This window comes from Symphodus melops (genome assembly GCF_947650265.1).
Source record: "Symphodus melops genome assembly, chromosome: 22".
NCBI lineage: Eukaryota > Metazoa > Chordata > Actinopteri > Labriformes > Labridae > Symphodus > Symphodus melops.
The window spans coordinates 2,919,932-2,947,784 of NC_136712.1; the positions used below are offsets into that span (position 1 = coordinate 2,919,932).

At 45.8% G+C, this 27,853-nt stretch overlaps 3 protein-coding genes across 5 annotated transcripts; 1 reads left to right on the forward strand and 2 right to left on the reverse strand.

Annotated features, from left to right (window-relative positions):
• Positions 1 to 6,992: 6,992 nt before the first annotated feature.
• On the reverse strand, positions 6,993 to 13,455 carry LOC306817745 (uncharacterized protein). 2 transcript variants are annotated; one of them, XM_079334870.1, is made up of 7 exons: positions 13,113 to 13,455; positions 11,962 to 12,164; positions 11,732 to 11,833; positions 11,556 to 11,651; positions 11,355 to 11,465; positions 10,472 to 10,595; positions 6,993 to 9,900 (listed from the first exon to the last, which is right to left on the reverse strand). In XM_079334870.1, exons 1-7 carry the CDS (start codon positions 13,270 to 13,272, stop codon positions 7,277 to 7,279), a joined length of 3,420 nt encoding a protein of 1,139 aa, XP_079190996.1. In that variant the 5' UTR covers positions 13,273 to 13,455; the 3' UTR covers positions 6,993 to 7,276. The 2 variants fall into 2 exon arrangements, with proteins under 2 accessions (XP_079190996.1, XP_079190997.1); XM_079334871.1 differs by lacking the exon at positions 13,113 to 13,455 and adding an exon at positions 12,458 to 12,541.
• A 460-nt stretch (positions 13,456 to 13,915) lies between these two features.
• Positions 13,916 to 16,173, forward strand: LOC306817747 (transcription termination factor 2, mitochondrial-like). Its single transcript, XM_079334874.1, has 2 exons — positions 13,916 to 13,978; positions 14,871 to 16,173. Exon 2 carries the CDS (start codon positions 14,903 to 14,905, stop codon positions 16,040 to 16,042), a length of 1,140 nt encoding a protein of 379 aa, XP_079191000.1. The 5' UTR covers positions 13,916 to 13,978; positions 14,871 to 14,902; the 3' UTR covers positions 16,043 to 16,173.
• Positions 16,174 to 16,761: 588 nt separating this feature from the next.
• cry1a (cryptochrome circadian regulator 1a) lies at positions 16,762 to 27,792 on the reverse strand. 2 transcript variants are annotated; one of them, XM_079334873.1, is made up of 14 exons: positions 27,696 to 27,792; positions 26,824 to 27,066; positions 21,376 to 21,484; positions 21,140 to 21,282; positions 20,868 to 21,052; positions 20,691 to 20,779; positions 20,321 to 20,461; positions 19,200 to 19,511; positions 18,947 to 19,098; positions 18,606 to 18,808; positions 17,952 to 18,062; positions 17,743 to 17,841; positions 17,489 to 17,572; positions 16,762 to 17,298 (listed from the first exon to the last, which is right to left on the reverse strand). In XM_079334873.1, exons 2-14 carry the CDS (start codon positions 26,979 to 26,981, stop codon positions 17,198 to 17,200), a joined length of 1,887 nt encoding a protein of 628 aa, XP_079190999.1. In that variant the 5' UTR covers positions 26,982 to 27,066; positions 27,696 to 27,792; the 3' UTR covers positions 16,762 to 17,197. The 2 variants fall into 2 exon arrangements, with proteins under 2 accessions (XP_079190999.1, XP_079190998.1); XM_079334872.1 differs by having other exon boundaries at positions 26,824 to 27,790.
• Positions 27,793 to 27,853: the final 61 nt, after the last annotated feature.

Sequence of the window (27,853 nt, forward strand, 5' to 3'; positions counted from 1 at the left end):
GGAGGCGTAGGAAGATAGTCTATATGTATATATAAATATATACTATATGGGCTGGTTGTACTATAAGTGTCTTGGTTGTTGTCTGGTTTTGTTTCTGTGTTTCATCTTGTTTTAGTTTTAATTTTTCCCCTCGTGTTTCTGTGTATGAATGATTCCTAGTGTGGCTCACTTTAGTCTTCATGTGTTTCCCTGTATCCTCCTATGTTTATTTCCTGTTATTTATGTTTTTAGGTTCCTAGTTTTGTATTTAGTGTTTCCTGTTTTATTTTGTAACTTCTGGTTTAGGTTGTGTTTTCAGTGTCAGGTTTGACTTTGTAGTGTTCTGGTCTTGTGTTCTTTGCTGTGTTTCCCTCCTGTCTTGATGACCCTGATTGTCCTCACCTGTCTCATTAGTCTCACCTGTGTCTGATTACCCCTCTCTATTTAGTCTCTGTGTTTTCTCACCCTCTTGTCGGTTCATTGTCTCTTGTTCTTTGCTTGCAGTTGGATGTTTCTCCCTGGATTTACTTTGTTTCGTGCTCGTGGTTTTTTCTCGTTTTGGATTTTGTTTGAGTAAGTTTTGTTTTGCCTTTTGTTTAATAAATATTTTATTTTACTGGAATTGGGTCCTCCTCCCTGTTGACTGCCCGCACCCATGACAGCAAGAAGCTTTCTTTGCATGTGACTGTGGAACATTTCTAATATTGAAAATGTAGATTTCCTGCAATTAATCCCAACATCTACTGTGACTAAGCGCTACTATCATTTTGTTCATTCAATTAAATTGACAGCTGTAGTTTTTTTTGTCAAACAAGCAAAACAAGCAGCTGTGTGACAGATTGAAAACCAGAGGACGTTGGATTTCTAATATGAACTAAAAGCTGTGAAAATACTAAATAACTCCCAGAAGGCAACACCCGATGGGTTTAAAGATTGCTGATTGTTTATCTTTTTGTTTAACTATATTAATAATAATTAAATCTAGCATATTATGGTAACTTGCTCATCCTTGCTTTACAGTCACCATCTATAGAAATAACACACATAGACAAAGTGGTGCATCAAATAGCAAATTTGAAATCTGGCCTCCTTGTCAAACGTGCGCCAGAAGGTCCATGACCTCAATCTGCGACCTGTCTAATCTTCCTCTCAGACTTCATGCTTGGAGACATGATGCCCACCACGCAGCACTGTCTCTGTTGCCTCCCCTGGTGGATTGCGTCACCGTTCGAAGCTGCTGATACAACGTGGAATATGATGATGATGCTCCTCTTGATTAGAAGACAAAGCTGCTTTCAGACCATTGGATGACCTTGTTAGCATCAGATCAGGGACGTGACCGGTCACTGGTGCCCGTAAGCCCCTCGGTCGGTCAGATCTTAGACATGAAATGATCTCATCTTTCACGGCCTCTTGACATAAAAGAAATCTCTTCAATAAATGCTTCATCACGGACTTTGTTATCACTGGGGCTGTGGTCTGTCCGCATCGATGAGGGGATTGTGCTGTACATCTGCTGATGCAGTATTAGGAAGAAGAAGAAAGCGGAGGTGGGGGTTAGGGGGGGCTGACCTTCCCTTGTTCTCCGTCTCTAATGCCCAGTGCTCTAAACTGTCTTGGTGCCAGGTTTCCCTCCCTCCCTCCCTCGCCTCCCTCTCTCTGACTCTCTTTTCTCTTCGGTTGCAGGACTTTTGAACCCCCCCCCCTCTAATCCCCCCTGCAGCTTGTCTAAGGAGACGTCCGTCCCAGTGAACTCATTGACCAAGGAAAGGCTTGTTTTCACTCCCTTCCAGTGTAGGAAGGAGAACGTGGACGCTGCAAAAAATGTGCACTGTGTTTAAAAATGAGGCCAGCAGGATAGTTTCACTAATTTACAACCATTCCCACTTTTTTAAGGTGTCGTACTTAAAGTGCCTTCTTATTGGTAATTTACGAGGGCAAACGTAACTTAAGAACAAAACTGAGTGGACAAAGGCTTGAATAACACATTTTACATCTTTTTTTTTTTTTTTTTACCGGCAGTGCCATATTTGGACGACAGTGTCGACGTGCATCTCAATCTTGGAGCCAACCAGTGATTGGCTGACAGTGAAGAAGCCCCTGGGAGCAGTGCTCAGGTCTTCTGCAGTTTACAGTGAATCCAGGGGGGTAAGGGATCAAAAACTTGATTTCTTTCTGTGCATTCTTTGTGCATTGTGTACTGCAGCCCAACATGAAACTCATATGCAGTCGGAGATGAGAGATAATGCCTAGCTGGCGCTTTCCACTGGATGCGTGTCCGTTGCATTCTGGTCCGTCCTCGCACTCCGGAGCAGATTGCGCCCTCTCTGGTCAATGCTGCACGTTGCAGAAGTCCGTCCCAGGCGCATCCCGTTCTGAGCGTGGATTGTTTACTGCAACTTAACATGAACTGTTGGAAACAACTTGCATATTAACAAACAGAGAATGTGGCAGAATCAGAGTCTGGCGATCTGTCGAGTGTCGATGTTGCACAAGTCGTGTTCACGATGGGCTTTGCCACAGATTCTGCACTGGAAGTATGAACCAGGCGTGAAGCATAACTTAACCTATCCCCATATATATACTCTAAAATGGACAATAATTTGTGAAATTGACTTGTTGCTGTTGGAATAGGATTGATTGTAAACTAGTTCTTAAGAGCAGAAAGTCTTTTTGAAAATGTTAACTGAGGTAAATCGAGAGAGAAGTTGGCTCTTTATCCATCCGGTTAATCAAATTTGACTTTTCTTTGAAAACAGTGGAGTCTCCCCCTACTGGCCAGTATACAGATGCACTTCTATGCAGACAACACTGTTGAATCCAGAGATCTGCTTCTTGAACACAGTCCATGATTTGCTAGAAAAAACCAAGTGAATTTTGTGATTGACACTTCTTGTAGTGTTGACAGCGTCCCGTCTGGCGTCTCCTGCCAAACAAATGTCCGAGTCAGAGGGATACACAGATACAGACAGTGGTGCAGAATGCAAATGAATGGGAATACATGAAAGTGAGGAGTCAGGGGGAAGAATTAGTGAGAATGAAAAACGAGATGCAGCTTTTTGGTTTTGCAAAAAAAAAAAAAAAAAAAAAAAAAAGCCCTGCGTAAAACCACAATGGCGAGGGTTGATGGAGGGCTGGTACCCAAGATGGGAGGGGATATGTGAGGTTGGGGATGTGTCTGGGCACACACACAGGTTCACATGAGGACACACACACACCAGTAAGAGTGCAAACGTACGTACATATAAACACTTGATTAGCAGAGCAAGCCTCCTCTCTTGATGAGTGTGAGGGTTTTTCCAGCTCTGTGTGTTCTCTCTTTTTTTTTATTACCTATTCTATCAACGGCTAAAAACAAAAAAACAATGAAAGCAGAGTATCTATTGCAAGTGATTATCAGGGTAATTTGTGATTTTTCTTGTGTGTTGTACTTTCCCCGAGCTCGGCGGTTAAACAGGGTGTGTTCTGAGTTTACACGAGTTTGTGTGTGGCACTGGTGTTCATGCGTTCAGAGCAGATATTGTTATCAAAGCCCTCTCCGCTGTGCAATACACTGTTTATGTGGAAGAAAGAAAAGGTGCGTCATGGAGCAAAAGGGAGAAACGGGCAGCCTGTTTTGATACGCTTTGTTTCCGTAGTAACTCTCAGGGGTCACAGTATTTTTTTGGCGTCGAACGACCAGGAAATTCTGTGGTGCCTGTTGATGATCAAAACCTAAAATATTTCTTGGACAGGTTGAGTGTTTATGATTGCTGAACATGCTGGAAGCAGTTGGATTTTCGTGCAATTGTGTTATCGCATCAGTTTCTTCGGAAACTAAACTTGGAGGCTGCACTCGTGCATTTACTGTTGATGAAAACGAGGAAGGAACGACGTGGAATCCCAGCTGCAAAAATCACTGCTTGTTAGTTACTGTCGGCTCCATTATCAGGAGTCTGAAGTAAAACAACCAAAAAAAAGGGCCTTTGTCTAATACGGCTGATTCACTTAAGTCTGAACTTAATTTTTAAGAAGGTTAAAGCTGTATTTTTTATTCTCTGGAACAATGAAACAAATGGCTGTGTGCTATTTAAAAAGGTGTTGCATGTCGGGACATGTAGCGATGGTTCACTACCTGCTCAGTGTCGAGCTGACTGAGCTTCAGTCTGGCAGCGTTTCTTCTGCTAAAAGTTCAAGTTCTACCTCGTAGGTTGGTGGAGACCAAAACCGAGATACATTGAGAGTGAATGCTTGACCAATCAGCCAATCACAGCGATTTAAAAGAGCCTCACAAACGAGCTGGTGTTTGGCTGAGCACCTGGAGGGAAGCTGTGCACGCACAGGGAGCATGTGCAGACTTACTGGCCCTGACCTGTGATGAGATCCGAACTCGTGCTAGCTGCTCCAGCACAGATCTTTGACCTGATAAGAAAGATAGGAAGTCACATTTTAAGATTAGGGAGGCTAATAATGATAGCATGATCTAGCTCAAAGAAAATACATTAAAAGCAGGTCTGATCACAAGAAGAAAAAAAAAAAGGTTGTTATGTGTGATGAAAGCATTTAAATTTCAGGTCTGTTTCATGAAAAAAAGTAACGAATAGCTCATCTGACTCGAGCAGAGAAGTAAAATTTATACTTGAAAACTCCACCAACCTGACTCTCAAAAAATCCAATTAAGAGCCTGTCATTAGGAAGAAGACATTAGCAGATCTGACTCATAAGAAAAGCAAACGATAGCAGAACGAACCCCTTGAAAAAGTTTTTCTTCCTTTCAGTTGTGGATCTGGCTTACGACGAAGGAACCTTTTAATGGATCCGACTCACGAAAAAGCAATTACGCAAAAAGACTCGACGGTAAAATATCACGAAAACGTAACTTTTTGTTCTTTTTTTTTTTGTCTTGGTGGTACTGAGATTTCTGTGGTTGCCCTTTCAAGGTTTTGTTCATGTATCATTTTGAAGAGGAAAGTTTCCAGTTTAAATTTAAAATTGAGGGAAACTAAAATCAATGAATCTGTTTTGTCCTGTCCAAACAGCTGCATGCTGCTGTTGTGACATTCACAAAGGTTCATAGAGGAACTGACATGGATGTTTGTTCGCAGCAGTAGAAGAAGTAGATACTCTGAAATTTTTCTCAAAATTATTTTTTTAAGTGTCCCGTCCAGCAGAGGATAAACAGCCTCTGTTACTAACAGTGACATAAGACTCCTCAAGCATAAGTCTGTGTGTACTAGCCAATGAGAGACGGGGTCAGGGTCATCCTGTAGGGATTGCATCATCCTGAATATGATCAATCAATGAATGATGTGAATCAGAAGAGATTTAGAAGTGGGTTTACCCCCCCTTATAGAGACCTACCCTGCACCACACCAAGAAATGTTTACATTTTTGTCTTTCTCCTGTATTCTAGAAACCAGGGAAATCCCAAACCTGTTACAGCTCGCAAGGTTTACCTCTCTTTAAAAAAAAATTAAAAAAAAAATCCAGGAATGTCCCACTTAGTTGGAAACAAAAACACACAACAAATACATGAACAATAGCATGTGCGGGTAATTACAGAGTGAATGTGTGGCGTCAGTAAACACAAGTGATGCCGAGCAGACAAACCACAGACGAAAGCCAAACATCCCTGAAAAATGCAAACGTTTGGTTGGAGTGATTTCACGGCGAGCTGTCCGTCTCACCCAGCTTTTCTCATAATTCTTCTATTAGAGCTGGACGAGGGCCGGAGCGACATGCCGCAAAGCATGCAGGGAAGTGAACGGATTGTGCTTTTTTACGCATCACAAAACAAGGAATGTGTTTTTTTTTTTTTTGGAGGGGGGGGGTGTAAGAGTGCCACCAATCCCTTTCTGTCTCTCCCTCCCTCACCCCCCCACTCTGGCTAGTTTTGGGAGTGGGTGCGGTGTTCCTCTCTGCCCACCAGCTGGCATCAGGAGGACTATGTCTAGGAAAAGGGAGCTCTGCCAGGCCTCAATTACTGGGGGGAATAATCCAGGACACACTGAAGCAATTACAGCCTCATATAAATCAATATGCTTTGGGTTAAAAAGTGATCTGCTCCCAACACTCTGGAGAGGCTCTGACTCAGCCGGCCTTTGATTTTTTATTTTTTTCTTCAGGGTGATGGGAGCAGTTTCTTGGCAGACGGGCAGGGATGCTGCTCAGGCTGCTGCTTCTGTGGTCGAAACTGTCACTCAGACACAAACCGAGAGGAAGAGCAGAAGGATGGATATCGATTTACAGACACTGACACTGTTCAAACAAATATGAGGGGAAAATCATGATGCTTAAAAAGCTGCCCCACAAATCACGTGTGGGGAAAAAAAAAAAGTCTTCACAGGTGTTGCACTCTCAAAAAGAGGAGATATGTGAAGAAAGAATTATTATTATTGAGGGAAGCTGCAACACAAGCTGTGTCAACAGGAGGAACCAACGCTGACAGCTCAGCCTCCCCCTGGAGTCTGCTGATCCCTGATGCTCATCATCGCGACGGTGCTGCCACCTGCTGGTGAAAGGAGAATACTGACCGCGTCCTAATGTGCTGCGAGTTAGCAGAAGTACCGGTAGGTGTTTATTACTCAACACTTTATAATGAGTCAGCATCTGAACTATACCGGTAATTTAATGACCCATTTCTAGTTTTTTTCATTTTTATTTTATGAATCCTGAAACCGAGTGACCTTGAGATTTTGACCTGAGCGATTCATCCGGTAAATGTACATGAACATAAAGTTACAGCCTATTTAAGGGGGCAGAATAAAATAGATTTTAAATCTTTAAAAAAAACCCGAATGAGTTATCAGGTGAAATATATAAAGTGTTCGCTCTCTCCTGAAGTTTTAAGAAAATCAAGGAACAAACAAAAACCGGAAGTAGCACATCCTAACATTGCAGGTGAGGCTGGAAGACATCAAATTTCGTAATTGCACAAATAGTTGATTTTTAAAGTTTCCGTTTATTACGTGTTGAAGATTTAACAAACAATGCAGAATGTTTTATTTGCCTTAAAAAAACAAACAAAAGGAGCATTTACAATTTTCAAGTGAGATTTATTTTGAAAGGAATCATGTAAGCAGAGGTTGTTTATTTGGCATTCATTATTTACATGCCTCACAGATCATCCGTCTGCTTCACAGAAGGCGAGAATGGAGAACTGAAACGTCCAAAATCGATTCAAAACGATAACAAAAACAAAGAGCTCATTAATAATAAACAAATTGATGACCATGATACCAGCTCACAACTCTTTATCATTTCATTTGTCTTTAATGAAAAAAAAACAAAAACAAAAAAACTACCTACACGTTTCATTCTATTGAAACTCTATTCTCACTTCCTCCGCGAACGTTTGCTCCATTTTCACGTCGTGAGTGAGCGAGTGTTCCCACAGGGTCTTTTTATGGAGGAAGGCGAGGCCGCACTCCTCGCACATGTAGCTCTTGGGCTTCCCGCTGTGAGTGCGCTGGTGTTTCTTCATGTGATACGACAACCTGAAGCTTTTATCGCAGACGTCGCATTTGAACGGTTTCTCTCCCGTGTGGATGCGCATGTGCGACTTCAGATACCCGGACTGGATGAAGGCTTTCCCGCACACCTCGCACTTGTACGGCCGCTCCCCGGTGTGATAGCGGTTATGGAGGCGGAGCTCGTTGGAGGTCAGGAAGGTCTTCCCGCACACGGTGCACTGGTGCGGCCGCTCGCCCGAGTGGATGAGCTCGTGCCTCTTCAGCGACGTCTCCTTCATGAACTGCTTCCCGCAGCTGTTGCAGGGATACCGGACGCCGATGTGGATCTGCTCCACGTGGTTGGTGAGCTGCAGCTTTGTGCGGTACGCCATGTTGCACTGAGTGCAGGCCCACGGCTTCTCCTCCGAGTGGGTCCCCATGTGCACGGTGAGCTCCGAGGCCGAGCGGTAGCTTTTCCCGCACTGCCAGCACAGGAAGGGTTTCTCTCCGGTGTGTTTCCTCAGATGAACCGTGAGACAGTTGGAGGACCTGAACTTCTCCGGACACAAACTGCAAGAGAACGGGAACTCCCCTTTGTGGATTCTTTGGTGGATGGCGAGGTAGGACAGCGTGATGAAGGACTTCTCGCACTGCGGACAGGGATACGGTCCTGTGAAGTTGTGCTGCTTCTCGTAGTGCTCCCTCAAGCGTCTCAGCAGCGTGAACGTCTTGTCGCACATCGTGCACTGCATCGGCCGGTGCATGAGCTTGTGCCTCTCGAAGGCGGGCTCGCTGGCGAGGATCTTCCCGCACTCTTTGCAGTAGAGCGGATCGTGGATCCTCTGGTGCACTTTGAGCATCGTCATGCTCTTGAACTCTTTGTCGCAGTCGTTGCACTTCATGATCTCTCTCAAGTCCACTTTGCAGACGTTCTCCTGGTGCTCCTTCAAAGCCGAGAGATATTCAAAATGCTTGCCGCAGTTCGAGCACCACACGGGCACTTTCATCGCCGACGTCTGCTGGGCGTCGCCCGTCGCTTCGGTTTGGCTCGGCCCCGCCCTCAGCTCCTTCTTCCAGGTGAAGCGTGCGACCTTGCGGTGGCAGATGGCGTAGATCTGGTGCCTCTTCAGGCCGTGCATGTGCTTGAAGCGCTTCTTGCAGTGGACGCAGTGAAACGGCCGCTCCTCCGTGTGACACTGGATGTGCCTGTTGAGCGTTTTGATGCTGTCGAAGGCTCTCGAGCACACGGGACACACTTTGGGAGCTTTTTTGTTGACCTTTTGTAAACCGGCGGCCTGCTCAGAAGTTCCCGCGGCAGCGTCCGGATCGTTTTCCTTTTTGTCGAGCTCGTCGGCGTCGCCCAGGTGATGAGCTTCGGCTTCGGCCAGGATCTGCTCTAAGCTCTTGCTCTGCTCCTCGCGGATCCCCTCGTGACCGTGGATGATCTGGTGCTTCTTTAACGTGTCCTTGTACTTGAAGCCTTTCTCGCAGGTGACGCAGATGAAAGGACGCTCCTCCGTGTGCGAGCGCAAGTGCTTGGCGATGTCGGCGGTGCAAGGCAACACCCTGCTGCAGATGGGACACACTTTCCCCTCCGCCGCCGCCGCGCCCTCCGCCGGCGGCAGCGGGTTCGAGCGCTGCGCCTCTCTCTTCTTCGGTCTCTTCAGCTCTCGGCTCTTACAGATCTCCTTCTGATGCCTCTTCAGGACGTACGGGTTCTTGAACTTCTTCTCGCAGAAGCAGCAGTTGTACGGCCGGTCCTCGGAGTGGGACTTCATGTGGCGCTCCATGTCCACTTGACGGGCGAAATACTTCCCGCACAGGGCGCAGTTTTTGTTCTCCGACGTGTCGGAGGTGCTCGGATCGACGGAGTCCTCCTCTTTGGCGTTGACGCTCACGTCTTCTTTCTCGTGGACGCGCATGTTGTGTCGGTTCATGTCGTAGAGATCCCTGAACCTCTTCTCGCAGTTGGCACACTTGTACTTGAGATCCCGGTTGGCCGAGTGAGTTTCCAGGTGTCGTCTCATGGCGGCAGCACGCAGGAAGTTCTTACTGCACACCGGACATATTTTATTGCTTGGGTATTTTTTCCGTTGTTTCTTTTCCATCATTAAGTCTTTCTCTTCGCTCAGAGCTTTTCTCTTCAGCTGCAGCCGTTTGCTCTGTTTCAGCGGCTGGAAAGCTGCCGGCTTCAGAGATTCTTCGACGTCCTCGCCTGCAGTCTCCTCCTCGAGCGCCTCGTCGTCGTCTTCGTCTTCTTCTTCTTGATCGTCGCCCTCGACCAAACCGGACGGCTGCTCGATCTGGATGTAGTCCAACAGCGTCACAGTTTCGCCCTCCACCTGGACCGTCACGCAGCCTGCATGCATCTGCTCGGCCGCAGACTGCAGCTGGATTTGCTCCGTGTCGATGACGACCTTCTCCAGCTGAGGGAGCGAGAGCGAGGAGAGGATGCAGTTTCCAAAGGACGAAGGAATGCTCTGAGATTCATCTGTGGGGAAAAATGAATTCCATGAGTATTAAGGACAGCAGCGAAGTGAAGACAAGTCTCTGTGACTGTCTTTAACACACAGTCTGATTGTTAGACAGCGAGTGAAACAACAACCGGCACGGCAGCGAAAGGCAGATTCTGCTTTTCTGTTGAAGACAGGAGGATCATTCTGCAATCCACCATCCCGTCGATGCGTCATTATCGAGCTCCTCATCAACCTTAAAAAAGAAAAGGTCCTGGTTGCCCCTAGCAACAAGCAGAACTTGCACAGATTTCTGTCTCCTGATGCAGTTTGGACTGTTTTTAAAACTCGTCAACATTTGTAAATGCTTGTGCTGAGCTGTGGCCTCATGCTGCTCTTCAGCTATCTCCGTCTTACTGACAGGATCTGCTTCTCTGTTTACATGTGGATTACTGTCGTACGGTTTTTGTTTTGCGATGCTGCTATAGAAGCAGCGAGATGACGCCTGCAGGATTTGAGTGCAAGACGAGTTTGACCGAGAGGGAAAATGACGTTTGAAGACAGTACTGCCTCAATTCAACGTGTGCAGACATCTCAGACGTGACTCACCGGATAGATCGAAATGTCCGAGAGTTGTGTGGTGCAGGAGCACAGTTTTCAGGTGTCGCGGGTCCGGCGTGGAGTGGACGCACTCCTCCAGAGCAGACGGCACAGCGCTGAGCATGGACGCCGTCTGAAGAGGAGACACGAGGAAAGTCATTCAGCTGAAGGAAAACACTCAACACACCCAACCCGGGCCTGGCTCTCTTTTCTCTCTATGACGCCAAATAGAAAAATGCATTTTATTTCTTTTATTTAAAAAACTTCAGGTCAAAAGTCCACCAGCACTAGTTTGTTAACGTCTGCCGTCGTGTGTGAACTAAAGTGACCGGAACGGAAGAGAGAGCAGCACACAGGTTCTGAACATCTTCACCCTGGAAGGAAGTTTCCAGAAGCTAAAAACACGGATTGTGTCCGAGAGGCCAAAACAAACCCCTCCGTTTTCAAAAAGACCCGGCTTCGTGTGGACGAGGCCGCCGCTTTGTTTCCCGTCTGCATGACCGCGTGTTCGCCCCCGCAGGTCGCCGTCAGTCAAGTCAAGAGTTGAAGTGTCACTCAGAAAGTGTCATGTTTACATTGAAGCAAACGAGCAGCAGTTTAAAGGATGCCAAATAAGCTTTTAGCAGCTCCGGAGTTCAATGTTCCCAGACGTGTTGAGGGAATAATAAAAAGTCTCTTTGCTTCTGAAGTTAGAAACATGAAACTCCTCAGGAGAGTCTGCAGCCTGGAGATTTATTGACGTTTGTTTGGAGTTCTGTATTTGTGATTGAACAGACTATTTTGTGTCTCTGCAGCCTAAAAACTGGGTTTCTTTAGAAATGAAGTGACGCTAACCCTTTGAGTGAACACAGAGCTGTCTGATAGAAAACATTTCCCACTCTGGTTCCAGTACCTGCTGAATGTCCGGTACTGGAAGAAGTTTCTCCAACCTGGACAGGAAGTCCAGCATTAGCACCTGCAGAGCGCCGTCATAGTCGGGCCCAAAATCTGTCGGAAAAACATCCTGGAACAAAAACAAAATCAAATCAGATGGCAGTGACAACCTCGAGCGGTCAAACCAAAGTGGACAAACGCCATGACAGGACAGTCAGACCTGGAAAAACTTCTCCCTCTCTTCAGCGTCTTTCAACAGCAACTCGACCTGATCGACGAAGTTCGATTCTGGAAATTCAACTTCTGCAAAACAAGGCTGGAAGAAACAAATGTGTGAGCGTAGTTGAAGCAGAAATGACGAGGCCGACGTCGAACGATTAAAAAAAAGACGCTGACCTGCGCTGCCCATGTGGAGATAAGGGACTTGATCCGCTCCAGGTGCATCTCGATGCTTTCCATATCTGATATCTGCTCGGCCCGACACATTTCAAGTACCACCTGCAAACATTTCTCCTCGTGTTAAAAACAAGTGACAGGAAGGATTGACTCACAGCAGCCTCACAGGAATCCTGCCGTTGTCGTTCTCCTGTCTAATCAGTATTATCAGAGGTGGAGTGCAGTCTCACCCGTGCTCTGAGGCCCAGGAGGAGTTGGGCTCTCTGATCTGCGTTCAAAAGTTCCGGTACGATATCTGAGACGGTGCTGATGAACTCCTCCACCATCCCGTAGTCCTGCACGTTCCCCCTCTGGACCACCTGCCACATGGCTGCAGACACCAGGCGCAGCGGGGGGATGAAGAGACGGAGAGACGGCAGCAGAAGATGCAAGTCTGGGAAAAAAGTCACAGCATGTCACGACTCAAATAATCACAAGCAATGAGTCGAAGCTGAGAGGTTGACGTTCTCCTCTTCTTAGACTGTTTCTTGTGTGTTGTTTATTAGACATCTTTGAATATTGAGAAAATCCCTATGCAAGTCTAATGTCGCTTCATTATTGTGAACCACAAATGTTGAAATGTCAACTTGTGTTTTAAAGACTACATATGAAATGTTCAAATTACTCATGAAACAAATCGGCCTACGTGTAAGTGTCCTACACACTGCTGCTAATTAAATATGGCACCTTCGTTATGCATACACTCCCCAGTTAGTTCATAGCTGTATAAAAATAAATGCACATTTGTTTATTAATATAACTAAACAATCACAAACGGACTGTGATGGGCGAGTTATGGAGACAGACTAGGTTGCCTTCAAGGACCAGCAACTGCGTCGTAAATTCGGGACATCCCATATGAACTATCAAATTGTTGCTTGCTGGTCTATTCAAACTATTTAAGCGGTGTGTGAGATGCATGCTATTATTTATAAAGCTTAATTCAACTATATCCTAAATTCCAAGCTTTAAATTTCATTACTTACTTGCTCGTCTATTATTTTTCCGATTAACCGCGAACGCACCATCAGTCAGCTTGTTTTCAGTTGCTAACGGCCGTTAACTTCAACCGACACTTAAAAAAAACTACAAACGCGGTTCTGTTCTGGGACGATATCCTTCCGGGTTGACGGACTAGTCATGTTAATAATACATCGCTGAGCTGCCGTAACGCTCGTACCGACAACTACCCGCACACATGAGCTGTAACGTAGCACAAAAAGCCGCCACCGCCGCCATCTCAGAGCGGGGTACGCCATGTTCAAAATCGTGCGCACACAATCTAATAGAAAACATAATAACTCCCAATGTGGGCTTCGCTTTTAAGTAATATTTGGCTTACCATCTTCGTTGCAATGCGGGCTCTCCATCATGTCTTGGAAAATATCCAAATAATCAGGTAAAATTAACTCTGGGTTGTTGTGAGTCGATGTCCGCCCGACCCTGCGGTGCGAGCTGGCGGGGAGGAAGGGCGGCTCGATATTCTGCTTTCCACTGCGCATGCGTAGAGGATAACTCACGATTTTCTTTTTTTTTTTACCGGTTTCCTCTCGTACTAGTTGGTCTAAAGCATATTTATATCTTGTGGTTTGACCTGATAAGACTTTCAATCCTCCAGTTTTGATTGAGGAAAGTCACGCGGTGTAAAAACATGACCAACTTTTGAAACAGTGGCAGGAAAACTTCTTCTTCTCCTGGAAAATATAGAAGGCTTATGTGACGTCTATGGCACCACCTAGCGGCCGTTTGAAGAATTGGTATATACTCGTAGCCTACAATTTCCACAATTTCCCAGCTTTCTTTCCTGGACCACAACAGTTAAAATTAATTCTGTGCTTGTCATATTATTATCCCATCATGGTGTCTTTACCTTTCATATTTTAAAAGGGACATATTATACCAATTTTATCCCTTTTAAAACAGTTCCCTGTGGTCTAAATGACATCTGTGCTGGGGTTTGGTTTAAAAATATAACATGAATCAAGCAACAGGGGAGGTTTAACACCCTGTATAAACTATAAAGTGCATTTTTCGTAATATGTCCACTTTAAACTCTGGGACGTGACCACGAATTTTGACCCTTTTGGCGGCCCGTACTATTATGCATTGCCTCTCTGACTCCTCCCCTCTCCTTCCATTCATGTTATGAAAGCTGAACGGTGGGTGTGTGTGTGTGTTATAACTTGCAGACTCCACCGGATAAACAAGGTTTGTAAACAGGTCATGTAACCTGATTGATTATCAATTTAAGATCAACATAGATTCTTGCTGTGTGTTACATTCTGCATGTGATCACATCGTGTGTGTGTGTGTGTGTGTGTGTGTGTGTTATGCACACTGGCTGTGTGTTACGTAGCTTGCATCCAAAACATGCATGGACCATCCCATGACCTGTCAGGACAGAGCGTCCTGTCTTCGGTTTGAATGCATTTCAGGACTAAACTTTAAACTTCATCAACTTGATTCACTCGTAAAATGTGACGAGATGATTCCTGTTATATTAAAGGAGAACTTTAAATAGGGCTGCTCGATCATGGCAAAAAAATAAAATCTCTATTATCGATACCAAACATGATCACTTGTTCATTTTGCAGCATCTAGATCATAGGAATTTATCGAACTGAAACATTTGTAAAACCTTTATCATTCTGATCAATACTCTACTAATACTAATACTAAGAAATACATGAGAATAAATAGGGGAAAATAATATCCAAAAATATGAATCTATGATAATGATGAAAATGTTTTTTTTTAAAGAAAAGTAACTACGTTTTCGAGGTAGTGTTGCCAAAATATAACAAACACTTTGACACATTTTTAACGTGTATGACAAAAAACTGTGGACAAAACACGGCCAGTATCTACAGTATCTTGTTTTAATTTAAATTAAACCCCCCATTAATTTCTCATCTCTAACTCCGGAGTCATTAAAATGTAATTTTTCACCCCACACCAACATAATAATAATATAATAATTAATTATCTGTGAAAGGGTCTCAGGCCTGGAAAGCAGCGTATCAAATGCAAACACTTGCTGAATGTCATTGTCTTTATGTCCTTAAGAAGTGCAAATCTCAAAGTGTTGATGTGCTTACAGGTGTTCTTCTCTCCTGTCCCAGATCAACAACAATGCTTCGTGTCACCACCGCCTCTCTGTGCACCTCCTGTCAGAGGATGAGGCTCTTCCTGCCCCCCTCTGCGTCTGCCTCCAATGTCCCTACTCCCAACAAACGCCCGGAGAACAAGCACACAGTGGACTCCCTGTACGAGCTCTCTGTGGACATACGGAAGGTGCGCAAGTTTAAGGGCTGGGTTCTCTCGGAGAGTTCTGCGTATGTGTCCGAAACGGCCGACCTGCTGAGGGACATGGGCGCTGAGTCCCCGGTAATCGCCCGGATCCTCGAGACTCACCCTGAAGCCGTCCTGTGTCTTCCAGAGGATGTCGCCGCTCAGCGCGACCTTTGGGTGTCCGTGTGCCCGAACAAGCGCGAGCTGGTGAGCATCATCGAGAAGTTCCCGGCGTCTTTCTTCGCGTTGACTCACCACAGCAACCAGCGGGCGAACATCCTCTACCTCCAGGGTCTTCGCCTGAGCAAGAGGATCATAGGGAAGCTGATGGCGAGCGCCCCGCAGAGCTTCAGCCGCCCTGTGGAGATGAACCAGCAGGTGATCCACACCCTGAGGGAGACCTACCTGGACTTGGGCGGGGACGAAGGGAACTTGCGCCTCTGGTTGCAGAAGCTCCTCAGTCAGAATCCGTACATCCTGCTGCGCCCAGCTGAAGCTTGGAGGGACAGTCTGGGCTTCCTGAGGGAGCAGGGCTTCACCACGGAGGAGCTCCTCCACCTGGTCTCAAGTCTCAGAGCATCCATCGCCGAGCTGCAGCCGGAGAGCATGCAGCAAGCGCTGGCGTACGTCGAGAGCGCTCTCTGCTGCTCGAAGGAAGAACTCAAGCAGATCGTGATCCGCTGCCCGGCTGTTCTGTACTACTCCTTGCCTACTCTGACCGGGAGGTTCCAGGGGTTGATGGATGCTGGAATAACCATGGAGCAGGTGAAAGAAACGCCGAACGTGCTGGAGCTCACCACGCAAATCGTGCTTTATCGTATCCACAAGCTGGCCTCCTACGGATACGACGTTTGCTCGGGAAGCCTGGACGTTATCGAGGGAACCAAAAAGGACTTTGAGATGACTTATGGGAAGCTGCAGCTCAGGCAGCAGCGACCGCTATTCAACCCTGTGGCTCCCCCCAGATCTGCACAGGAGTAACTGTTGGCATGCTGCTCTGTCTGTGGAGACAAATGTTTTACAGCTTCACCTTGGTGCAAAAACAAAGCAAGACAGTTTGAATAGGAAGGAATCTTTTAGCCTTTTGGACTCAGGGCTGACGGCCCTTATGACGACTGTTATAAAAACAAGAGTACTGTATTTTATATCGTAAAGTCAGAGATATATGATATGGGTGAATGTGAGGGATGCATTGATGAATGGCTTCAACTTTATAATGAATCAACTTTGTTCCGGGTACTTTGTAGGAATAAAAACCTCAAAGTCGTCTGATTTCAGGTTCTTACTTTAAAAAAAACAAAAAACAAAAACACGGATCAATCCCTGCTCGTTCTTTAAAAAAGAAAAGGCAGGAAACGGTTTGTATAGTTAAACCAATTTTAATCAAACAAACACATTAAGAAGGAACAAGAAGCAGGTGAAGCAGTTCTCTCCAGTGGTACATTTATGTTGGGATTATACGGAGGGGAGGGGAGGAGGAGGAGGAGGGGGCACTATGATATGAAGTCTCCTCTTCTCAGAAAGCAACAACTGGATAGATAATGTCCTAGCGATGTTGCCTCTACAGCGAGAAGGAACCAAACACGGTGAGGTCAGAGGATGACACGTCTGTTCATGAAGAGGAGGATGAACGAGCAGACAGGCGGCTGTATTTCAACAGGGTTTTTTTTGTGTGTTTTTTTGAATGGACAGTTTATAAATGCTTTCATATTTTTTATTGAAAATTCTCCAGAAAAAAAAGAAAGATCCATCCACAATTGTTTCTCATATCAAAAATATATCAATGGGTCTATGGCTACACAAAGAGAGAAAAGACACATACAATATTCAAATATGTACACGTTTGTATGTGAGCCCAGATTAACAAACTCATTATATACACAAAGACTGTCCGTGGAGCGCAGTGTGACGTCCACTGCAGCCGGGCCGTGCGGTCCACGTGAGAATATTCAGTCCAGATTTGTGACAGTCAGTCAGTTAGTGTGAACGGCTTTCAGGATCTTTGTTTTCTCCTCCTGTAGGTGCAACAGTGCACTGCCGTAACAAAAAGTCTTTAGGGTCCTTTTTTCTTGGGGGAGGGGGGGGCTGTGTACATAATGTGACGGACATCAGGTCTGCAGATTCTAACCAACCTTCCTAGTGGCTGCTCTGTCTCTGGACTTTGGAGCCTCTGCCGTTCCCGGAGTCTTCGTTGGGTCGTTTCCCGCTGGTCTGAGTGGAGCTGTGGTGCTCGGGTCCTAAAAAAAACAAAAAAAAGGAAAGTGTTTACCAATCCATCCTTTAAGTGCAGATCAGGATTACTGTGATGGACGTTACAGTGGAGACAGGCTGCTGTGGATGCTTTTATCCAACCAAACAACATGAAAGTCAAACACACTCGAGGCTTCTATGCAGCTAAAAGAAGAAGAAAAGATGACGTGTTCTTACCTTTGTGAAAAGCAGCAGCAGAGATCTGCTGTGTGCCTTGAGAATAACACATCATCCCCACATCAGCACTGGAGCCTGCATAACCTGGAATTCAAGATTCAAGGATGAGACGATGAGTACTTGTGGTTGAAAGGACATTCCTTCAAGTCCTTTAAGATACCACATCATTTCAAATGATTCATGAAACGACCATGAAGGATGTTAACGCTGCAGCGAAGGGCCGAGGCGTGTCGTGTACAGACGGGGTCACTCACCCTGCTGATGCGTGGTCACGCCGGTCTGCTGGTTCCCCTGCAGGTACATCATGACCCCGCTCTGCCAGTCTTCCTGAGAGTGAACCGGCACCTGATAACCTGTGGAAAAATAAATACAAAAATAAATACACATCTCCTGTCTCTGCTTCCCCACACAAAGAGAAGTCCTTAGAGTCCAGATGTGCTGCAGCTGTTTTCATCTCTCTTACCTGATGATGAAGCTGCAGCATCGTGTGTGTTCTCCGCAGAGTATGACATCACTTCTGAGGACATGTCCGTGTTTCCGTTGTTGGAGTTGGACGGCACTGTAGCCAGAAGGCCTGAGGACGACACAAACGGTGAATTTTAATAAGTAAAGTCACTTCACACAGACACGACAAACGTTTGACATGTGAGTCTACTCCTCTTCAAACATCGACAGTCTGCTCGGCTGTCCTTCTTCACCACGACTTCTCATTGGTTAGGTGAAGCCTCTACTTTTATTTCATTCAGACGTCTTAAAGAAAAGGTTTGACCAATGAAAAGTCCAGATGGAGATGCTGTTTGGTCTGTCTCTTGCCCGACACTGACTGATAACATGAGAAGTTTCAGGTGCTGTTTTCAGAACAGTCACACGGGCCTTTTGTTGTGCTAACTGCACAAGAACTCTTTAGCAGTGTCTTAACCAATCAGCTGGCTCGGCAGTTCTTTTGAGGAGTTCAAGTGTGTTAATCCTGGCTCATCAGCCGTGCTCAACTTCTTATTACATAAGTCGTCTCATAGGAACACGAGGTCGCTATCATTAAAGGCATCTGATCGCTCGCCCTGCTTTCGACTCGATATCGAAGACGTGTGGGAAAAGTGTGTGTTCGGTGTGTTCTTACCGAGGCCTCTGTAACAGGAGAGCTGCTGGTAGATCTGTTTCATCCTCTCGATGTTGAGGCGGCTGGCCTCGGCGTGGTGCACCATGGGCTTCGGGTAATGCACCCCGATGATACACTTGGCTGCTTTCTGCACGCTGTCGGGGGCGTTCCAGGGATCATAAATATACTTGGCAGGAAAGCCCCTCAGAATGGGCAGGTAGCGCCTGGATGAAGACATGGACCAGGAGTTGGGATGAGGACAGGGACATTCAATGCTGAACGTGCAATTTATCTTGCATAACAGTTTAAGATGTCTGGTGAATTCAGGCCAAAATATGAAAGCGAGTTCAATTTCAAAGTACCTTATGTAATCTCCGTTGGGGTCGGTGCGCCGGCCGAAGCCCACTGGGCAGTAGCAGTGGAAGAACTGCTGGAAGAACGAGCTGCAGGAGAGCCACATCCAGCTGCCTGCGTTTACACTCCAGTCAGCGTCCAGCAGCAGCTCCTCAAACACCTGCAGACACAGATTCACAGGTGTCAGGTCGTTCGCTAAGGGTCAGGACTTTTCACACCGTTTCGCCTCATTGAGCTTTTAAGGGAGAAAAAAATCTTCACCTTCATGCCCTCCTCCCAGCCGATCCACAAATCTCCCCTGGTCAGGAAACAGGCCACGGCGTGCCGGGCCAGGTGGTGGATCCAGCCCTCCTGCCTCAGCTGGGTCATGATGGCGTCGATCCAGGGGAAGCCGGTCCGGCCCTCCGCCCACTTTGCCAGCGCCTCGGGGTTGCGGTCCCAGGGGATCTGCACGCAGATGGGGTTGCTCTCCATCTTGTCGAAGCAGGGGTTGTTGGTCGCCGCCGTGTAGAAGAACTCGCGCCACAGTAGCTGACCGTAGAGCGAGAGGGGAGGGGAGCTGTTCTTCTTCACCTGAAGGGGGGAGGAGTGAGCGTGTTATCTCAGTCGCATCACATTTTATATCCTAACAAAAGGTTTGACTTTCTTTATTTGAGGCTCAACTGCAACTTGTCTCCCCCTGCTAAGCCCCACCCACAAAATAACCAAAGTTGTACAGCAACTGTTAAAAACACCTGCTCTACTTTAGAACTATCTTTTATGCAACATCTGCACAGGAGTCTGAATATGTACAACATCAGGACACAAGAGGGAGCCAATGCACTGCTGTGGCTACATTTATCTCTTTGCATAACACCTGGGTAACCACAAGGGGGCGGTATAACTAACACATGCAGAAGAGGAAGTTCAGCAGAGTAAAATGGCAGTGTGCACACAAACAAGGCTTCCTCTACCAACGCAGCTGAAGCCAATGAGCGGCTCGTTATCGGCCTTCTGCACAGCTTGATGACAACACATTGGTGTGTTGGAGTAGAGAGACGTCTGAAAGTCTCAGGTATCTGGACCTCGAGTTTGACACCCCTGCTTTAAACGTTGTAGCTTCCTTTGAATCTTTGGAATCTCTCCTACAGACTCTTCACTTCAAGGTACGTTTATCTGAATCTGTCAGCTGTTTCTTACTCTCTTAGTTGTCTGTCACATGGAAGTGTTGTCTACACGCTCTGCAAGAAAACTCAATGTTTGAACCTGAGAAACGCATCAGAGCAGCAACAATGACATCCTCACTCTGCAGGAACCAGTACTCCCTCTGAGGCATTTAGACAATTAGGAGATTGCACCCGCAACGTTTCTGTCGGTGGCTTGTGAGGCGTTCAAAGACTGACCTTCCTGTAGAGGTCGGTGAGTTTGAAGTAGAAGAGGCGGCAGGAGAGGCATCCGAAGCGCAGGTACGGGCTGAGGCCTGTCGGGCTGGCTAGCAGAGAGTTGGCGTTCATTCTCGGACGCTCAAAGTTGGCAACCCACGCCTGATGGTGACACAGAGAGGAAAGACATCAGATAGGAACATGCACGGTGTTACATCACAAGCTAGCTCCCTGCAAGAGAAGCTTGAGCTCTTTTTTTGTATCTTATTGTTCGTGTTGGCTTTTCATTCATTCATGGTGTTGCCCTCCTTGAGATTTTTTTTTTTTTTTTTGATTATCGATTGTGTTGTTGTGAAAAATAAATCTTCTAAAGTCTCTGACTTTAACGGACCTTTCTCTCCAAATGCCTCTCGAGTCTCGTGAGGGCTTCTGTCTCTCCTCCCGGCCAAACAGCTGAGGACAGACCTTCAGTATCGAAACCTGCAGGGATCACATCACAGGGTTAAATATTGTTTTGACTGTCCTCTTTTTTTTTTTCTTGATCCTTTCACATCCTGTCTGGCCTTACCCAGCTCCTCCAAGGACGGGACGCCGAACTTGTCATCGTGGTCGTCGGACAGCGGCGTCGTGCATCGCCCCATGATTTCAGCCGTGATGGATTCTGCCGGCATCTCCACCGGCTCCATGCGACTGATGAGGGTCTGGAACCGCTTGTAGGTAAGAGGGGACTGTCCCCCGTTTAACTCTATGATCCTGCAGGATTACAGCAAAGAGTCAAAAACCCGACAGACGCACAGAAACACCAAAACCCAGCTGAGGGACGAGGTCACGTTTACTCACTTGTCTAAGTCATAGAGCGTGTGCGAGATGCGCACCGTCACCTCCACTCCGGCCTCAGAGGCCAGTTTCTTGATCGCTGCATCTCGCTCCTTCCCAAATGGCTCAGAGTCGTACTCGTAAGACAAACGTGAGATGTTCCATTCCTGCACAAAAAGAAGAAGAAAAATAAACAAACTGTATATCGACACTTTGCACACTCTGGGGTTAAAAAAAAAACCCAAACACTTCTCTGTCACCTTGAACAGTCTGGGAAAAACATCAGTGGGTTGGCCCCGAATCACAAACAGTCGAGAGTTGTGCTTCCGGAGGCTGGAGTCCAAGTCCTCCAGACTCTGCAGTAAGAACCTGCAGGAGGAATGAAAGGAAGACGAAGGGTTAAAAATCAGGCAGTCAGAACAAAGCAGTAAATATTCAGAATCCTGGTCGAGTGTCACGGAGTCGTACGGTGTTGTAAAGGAAGAAGAGGCATCATGTTGTTTGTTTGTTTTGACAGAGGGAATCTCTCCAGAGTTTGAAGATGTGAACTAGTGACCTCGTTAAACGAATGTTCCCGTAGCTGACTGGAGGGGAGAGAGGCAAAGGTTTGCTCCAGTTACAGAACAACAACTCTGGCCTACTTCCCCCAACCTGAATACAAAGATTTGATTCTCCAGACGAAGCTCCGACTCGATAACTTTAGCATTCATAAAACAGACATTTAACAACATCAAGTGCTTTTTTTTTTTTTTTACATCTAAAAACATATAGCTTTGATTTTCTTTGGTTCACCATTCGAGACTATAAAGAGCCGTCACTCTGTGTGTGTTTAGGACGATTTGCTCTGAAGGGAAACTGTGTTCTGATGAATGTTTTGTCAGCTGGATGAAAGTGAGGTCAGGTGTGTGTGAGTCAGCCGGAGCTTCTAATGACCGCGCGTCCTGCTTTTTCAGAGAGTCGGCCTCCTTATCGGAGTCGTGTGGCTCGTCGGTGGTTTAAAGAGGCCACAGGCAGAAGAACGCCTGAAAGACCCTTGAACCCATAAGGGGGCACTCTATTGTCTCTCAAACCGAGCTGCCGCCACTTTCGCTCGGCTCGTTTTGAAGACGTTATGCCTCCTGATTTCAAAGTGTTGTACAGTCCTGCTTATCTAAAGTCTGCATACAACTTCTTGACCCGAGTCTCTTTCCACAGTTAGCCTGATGACGGATAATCTGAAACCAGCAGAGCTACAAAGTGCCATGAAACCATTATCCTCAATGGTGCCAATTTTCTCTGAGCTCAGTTCCTGTTGAAAAAAGCCAAATATAACCTCCATTTAGCTGGAATGAAAAGATGTTTTTGTACTTACTCGCCACCTTCTGACATAACTGACAGTGATGCTTCATTAACTTAAAAAAGAGACGGGCCTTGAACTCAACCTTCGGGCTGAATCATGCAGACAGTGGATGAGTCAACCGACCCGCGTCCACATGAGTTTAATCAAGTCTGAATGTGACGTCAGTGAACAGAAACGAGCAGAACATACCGACCAGCACCAAGACTTTTCTTTCTTTAAGAACAACATGTTATTGTTAGTGAAGACTGTTTTCTGTTTTTCACTTTCCTATAATAAAACAGTGTGAAAAAACACACACACACACACACACACACACACACACACACACACACACACACACACACACACACACACACACACACACACACACACACACACACACACACAGAGGCCAAGCAGCAGTAATGTTGGGCATCCCGTGTTGTTGCTATAGGTACCAGCGCTCGTAGGTGGAAACTTCCTGTATACTCTCATCGTGTGTGTGTGTGTGTGTTACACTGACCTGACATTTGTGTCTTCTTAGAGATTCAGATGAAATAAGACTAAGCGTTGTTCAAGTTCTCATCATGTCCGGGTCATTTAGCGTCAAATCAACGTTTACATATACCATAGCCCTTATGTGCATGCATGATTATATTATCCAATCAACACGTCATAATGCTAGGTTGATTTGAAGATTGATTTTTAGGTTATCTGGGCTTTTTATTGGATAGAATCAGGAAGAGAGAGAGGTGCAGCCAAGAAAGCACTGGTCGGATTTGAACCTGGGCTGCTGCCCGCTTGTACGCCCCTGCTCAAGACAACTTTGACATTTCCAAAAGTACTGCAGCGTACGACTGAATAATTCAGACTCCCTGGTTGTGTTGAAGAATTTGTTTCTGTGCTGGTTTGTTATTCTGCAGACATGGGGAGGGTCTGAGGGAGTTTCTTCTACATAACTCAACTTTCTACATTCTGGGAGCTTTCCAGGAACAGCTTGAACAGTCGCAGCGTGTGCACATCTGCTGACTCGCTTATCTGAAGGAAACTCAACAGATTCCTCGCTCCCGAGCTACGATGTATTCTGCAGGTCCAGGAACTCGCTCCTGAGGCTGCCTGCTTCGCTCCGTTCTGGAGCCGACGGGCTCAGACGGCATTTCCAAAAGAAAAGCAGTTAGCTTAGTTGTTAAGTCTATCGGGGGGGGGGGGGGGACTGTGCCACAATGCACAAAAGCATTCATCCCTGTCTGCATTTCACTGTTGTTTATTTTCAGTCTTGCTCTAAACACTCTTTGAAGCATCTCCACACTAATCACATCCTCATGAACCTCTTTCCACTTGAAGAAGAGGACGTTCATGCTCGTGGGCCACCCAGAATAACAAAGCTAACAGATGGAGGCAGCAGTGCAGGGATCAGGAGAGACGGCGTCGGGGTCTTCTGAAGAAGAAGACGGGTGAAACGTCGACTGCTAACACACTGACCTACTGAGGCCTGGGGGGAGAAGATGGGGGGGGGATGGGAAGGTTATTCTGCTTACGTCTTCTGTTACTGACCCCCGCTTGATCTCGAGGACGAGGCTGCTAAGACTCACTTACTACTTCACCCGCAATCAAATGATAATCTGAGTGTGCAGCTTGTCGGGCGAGCAACTGCAGGCTGTGTTGCACTTTTCAAAGTCTCCTGTACGCATCAGCATCACTCCGTTGTTATTGTCTCCAGTAATATACGCTAGGTGTGATCTATGAGCTGAGCACTGACGCTCTTTATTCTGCAGCTGTAGTTTGTGCAAAGGTTTTCTTTTCCAGAAGGGCTCAGCTTGTTTGTTTTTTTTAATTTAAAAAAAGGCATCTTTAAGTTTGTGCTCTTTTAAAATCATGAAGAATTAAAAACTCTTGAACGTGAGGATTCAGGTAAAAGGTTGGCTAATCCTCGATGCCCTTCAGCTTACACACAGGATGCCGGCTGAGGGGGCTGCACGCTGAGCTGCCACTGGAGTACACGTACACAGCATTTCTACTTCCACATCATCAGACGAGAAATTCTCTTCTTCATATTCTCTTTTAATTGAGTTAAACAGAGACTCAGACACCGCCTTGCTTGTGGATTGTGGTTGTGTATCTGGTGTGTACTTCACTTGTAAATAAACAACAGTAGATTCGGCTGGATGTTGACGCTGTGTGATGAGCTGACTGATCCATCAGTGTTGAGTGAATATAAACCAAAGTTTCTGACAGAGAAGACGGTTTTATAACTCAGCCCTATAAAATGTGAGTGTGTCAAAATGTAGGAACTTCCTCCATTTAATGGTAGACTTTTTTTACACACTTTATCAAATCAGACTTCTTACGCTGAATGTTTTACAGTACTGAGAGAACATGTGACTCTTTACTGTTAGGAGAGATTACAGTCCATGCACGCCGTGCAGTTTTTTCCCCTCATGTTTGATGCATGTTAAAAAAAATGAAGAGAATGAATCAAGGCGTTGTGTGTGTCTGTGAGCTCTGCGTCACTCCACACTGCTGTTACATAACTGTGAAAGCATAACATGGATGCTCCATAGACGGGCGCGCCTGAAAGCTGCTGCCCTACTCTGCCGGTGACGGCATGGGACCAAACCAGAGCGCACAGCGGGAAAGGAAACAAAAACATCCAGGGAGACTCCGACTGTACAGAGAAAACTGGGAGCGCCTGCATGTGTTCAGTCAGGGAGCCAGGACACGGAAGTTTCCAGACAGAAGCAGCTAGCTGAGCAGTCATAAATACAGTTCTGGGTCACGGATCACACTGTTTGTTTTGAGGTTAAACTTTACACGCTAGACTGAAGGTTCGCTCTCAGGCCATTTGCAGGAGACTTATCAGGGTGGAAAGTAGAAGAATGGAGAACAACCCGGAGCTGCCCTGTTTTTTTTTTTTTTTTTTTTATCTCTGTCACATGAGCGGTTAAAGCTTGCACTTCTCTGAATCACCGGACTCCATTAGCCTTTCCATATCTTGCATTTCTGAACGCACATCGTGCACGTTTACTGGCTGTTTGGACTTCAGAGAATGTCAGTTACATAAAGTCTTCAATATTAGATGAAGCATCGCCGCAGCTCCACCAATGAAACGTTGGGATACATTTTGGATATGCACATAGAATAACGTGCTTAAGAGAAATAGACGTTAAAATAGGCTGATGTTTGAAAATGCACAGTGATTTTTCATTACCAAAACCTAAACAATTCACTTTTTATTCAGCTCTGGCAAATACGGAAGCAGATTCGGAAATTAATTCATTCTTAATTCTTTTTTTTTTTTTTATCTCGATTCTTAAAAACAAACAAACACAAAAACATGTCACAAATAAGTCACTAAGGATGGTGGAAACTTCTCCTATGACTCTGCCAAGTCTCTTATCCCAATGGAAGAACTAATTCATCCTCTGAGTGCTGTAACAATCGAGAGAAACAGAGCGGGCCTGCTATGATGAGGATCAACACAGTAAAGTGCTGTTTACTGGTTTCACGTCTCACTGAAGGAAAAAGTTGTATTGTAAATGATGTTTCCATTTAATGATGCGTCTGAAAGTAGACTCGGTTTAATGACTGACTCAAGATTGAATTATACCTCATGATGTAATGGAGGATCCACTATGATTAGTGATCTGACTCATGTCGAAACCAATGCTTTTTGAGTTCAAAATCAAGATCCATAATCAAATGATGCCAGGTGCTGTATATCTTTGTGACAGTTCAGATCACGTCAAATGTTCGGAAACGATCAAAAGTCAACGATTTACTGCAAGTGACAAAACAAAACACCAAGCGCATTATTATACCAGTGTTTTGGTACCAACGAATAGCACCTGAAGTCCTCAACATCAACCAGATTCAACATTACAAATCCCCAACTGTATGTGTTAAAAGCTCAAACAATAACATAAGCAGCCAATCAGAATTTCTCAATTTCCTCCAGATGACCGACTGGTTAGCTTTATCTGAACCCAATGTGCAGTCATCCTAAAAGGAACAGACAATCTGAAGCAGCATGTTAGGACTTTCCCCCTCCTCAAACAGTTGCTGAAATAATAGGCACAGGGTTGCACATTCAAAGATGAATCAATAAAGATCAACTAATAATTACAGTTTTAAATCAGATGTTAGCAAAAACTATGCAGACTTGCAATCGCTCAACTGCCCTTTGCATTCAACTTCAACATATAAACAAATAACTTGAATTTGACACCTCAAGTTTGTTACCTGCTTACAAACAGATGCATCAGAGAATCATAGGAAATACAGTCAAGGCACTCCGGTGTGTCATAGAGAGGAGCTGTGTGTGTGTAATGTGTAACATGTGGTAGTCCCCTGCTGTATATCAATATGGGTGCACGTGGTTTGGACCCCTTACCTCCACCTGTTGATCCCAACGTTGGAAGATCCCGCGAACCAGGGGTCGAGGATGTAGACGCAGCGGACTGTGTCCGCTCCCTGCAGAGATTCCTTGAGCGACGGATTGTCGTGGAGCCGCAAGCCCTTCCTGAACCAGTGGATCGTATTAATGACCATTACTCGACTTGACGAATCCTTGTTTTTCCTTTTTGAATGATGAAGATAGTCTTTGTGTGATCGCTCCTCTTGTTATTCCGATTCTCTGGCAGTGATTCAAAAAAGTATGTCCAAGAAAAAAAAGAGAGAATCGAGTCCACAGGGAATCCAAATTTATAAAGAAGAAAAAGAACAGCTTGTATGCCTTTTATAGCATACAACCCGGTGATGTTCAGCACTGCAGTCCAGTATAATTAGCCTTGCTCTAATAAAACCTTTTCCATTATGTCGTAGTATTTAGAAACCGATGGCTGCTGAACCATTTGGACCGTCGTAGCGCGCGTTCCCCGGCAATGTGACAGCCACGAACACGGCGGGCTTTAGGACGCGATCTGCTGACGGACGTGGCTCGTTGTATAACTTGTTTTTCTGAACACTGAAAAAAAATGCGTTTATAAATGTACTAAAAACGCCTTAGAGAGCCTGCATTGAAAAAAATAAGTATTATTTACGTTTTAGTTAACAACAGAGTAATTAACTCGCCTGTAATTTGAGGACGTTGACGTTGCTAACGGCCAGAAGACACGCACGCGCGAGAGTCGGTTATGTAAAAACAGATTCTGACTGCGATGCTGTCAAATTCTTCGACTGAATGTAACCAAAACAATCACTTAGCTTTCATAAATCCGTGTATACAGTCTCCCTTCCGTCCGAGCGGGTGTTTTGAGCTTGTACTAGAAGATTCTCTCCCTCGATGTCCACGAATAGCTGCTCATCCCTCTCGCCGCACCCACAGACGACGCTCCGCCCAAAGTTAGAGTGTTATGTCTGTGCTGGGCTCTGATTGGCGAAGAGGGACGAATGCCGCGTCACGGCGTGGTCACGTTTCTGCA

What these genes read in the sequence shown, in the direction of transcription:
- LOC306817745 (XM_079334870.1), bottom strand. Translation starts at nt 13,272, where the DNA reads ATGCGCAGTGGAAAGCAGAATATCGAGCCGCCCTTCCTCCCCGCCAGC. An exon ending in TCTCCACATGGGCAGCGCAG is followed by an intron (nt 11,652 to 11,731) that starts GTCAGCGTCTTT and finishes TGTTTCTTCCAG; the next exon opens with CCTTGTTTTGCAGAAGTTGA. An exon ending in CAGTACCGGACATTCAGCAG is followed by an intron (nt 10,596 to 11,354) that starts GTACTGGAACCA and finishes TCTCCTCTTCAG; the next exon opens with ACGGCGTCCATGCTCAGCGC.
- LOC306817747 (XM_079334874.1), top strand. Translation starts at nt 14,903, where the DNA reads ATGCTTCGTGTCACCACCGCCTCTCTGTGCACCTCCTGTCAGAGGATG.
- cry1a (XM_079334873.1), bottom strand. Translation starts at nt 26,981, where the DNA reads ATGGTCATTAATACGATCCACTGGTTCAGGAAGGGCTTGCGGCTCCAC. An exon ending in CCCGTCCTTGGAGGAGCTGG is followed by an intron (nt 20,780 to 20,867) that starts GTAAGGCCAGAC and finishes TGATCCCTGCAG; the next exon opens with GTTTCGATACTGAAGGTCTG. An exon ending in GCTGGGAGGAGGGCATGAAG is followed by an intron (nt 19,099 to 19,199) that starts GTGAAGATTTTT and finishes CTGTGTCTGCAG; the next exon opens with GTGTTTGAGGAGCTGCTGCT.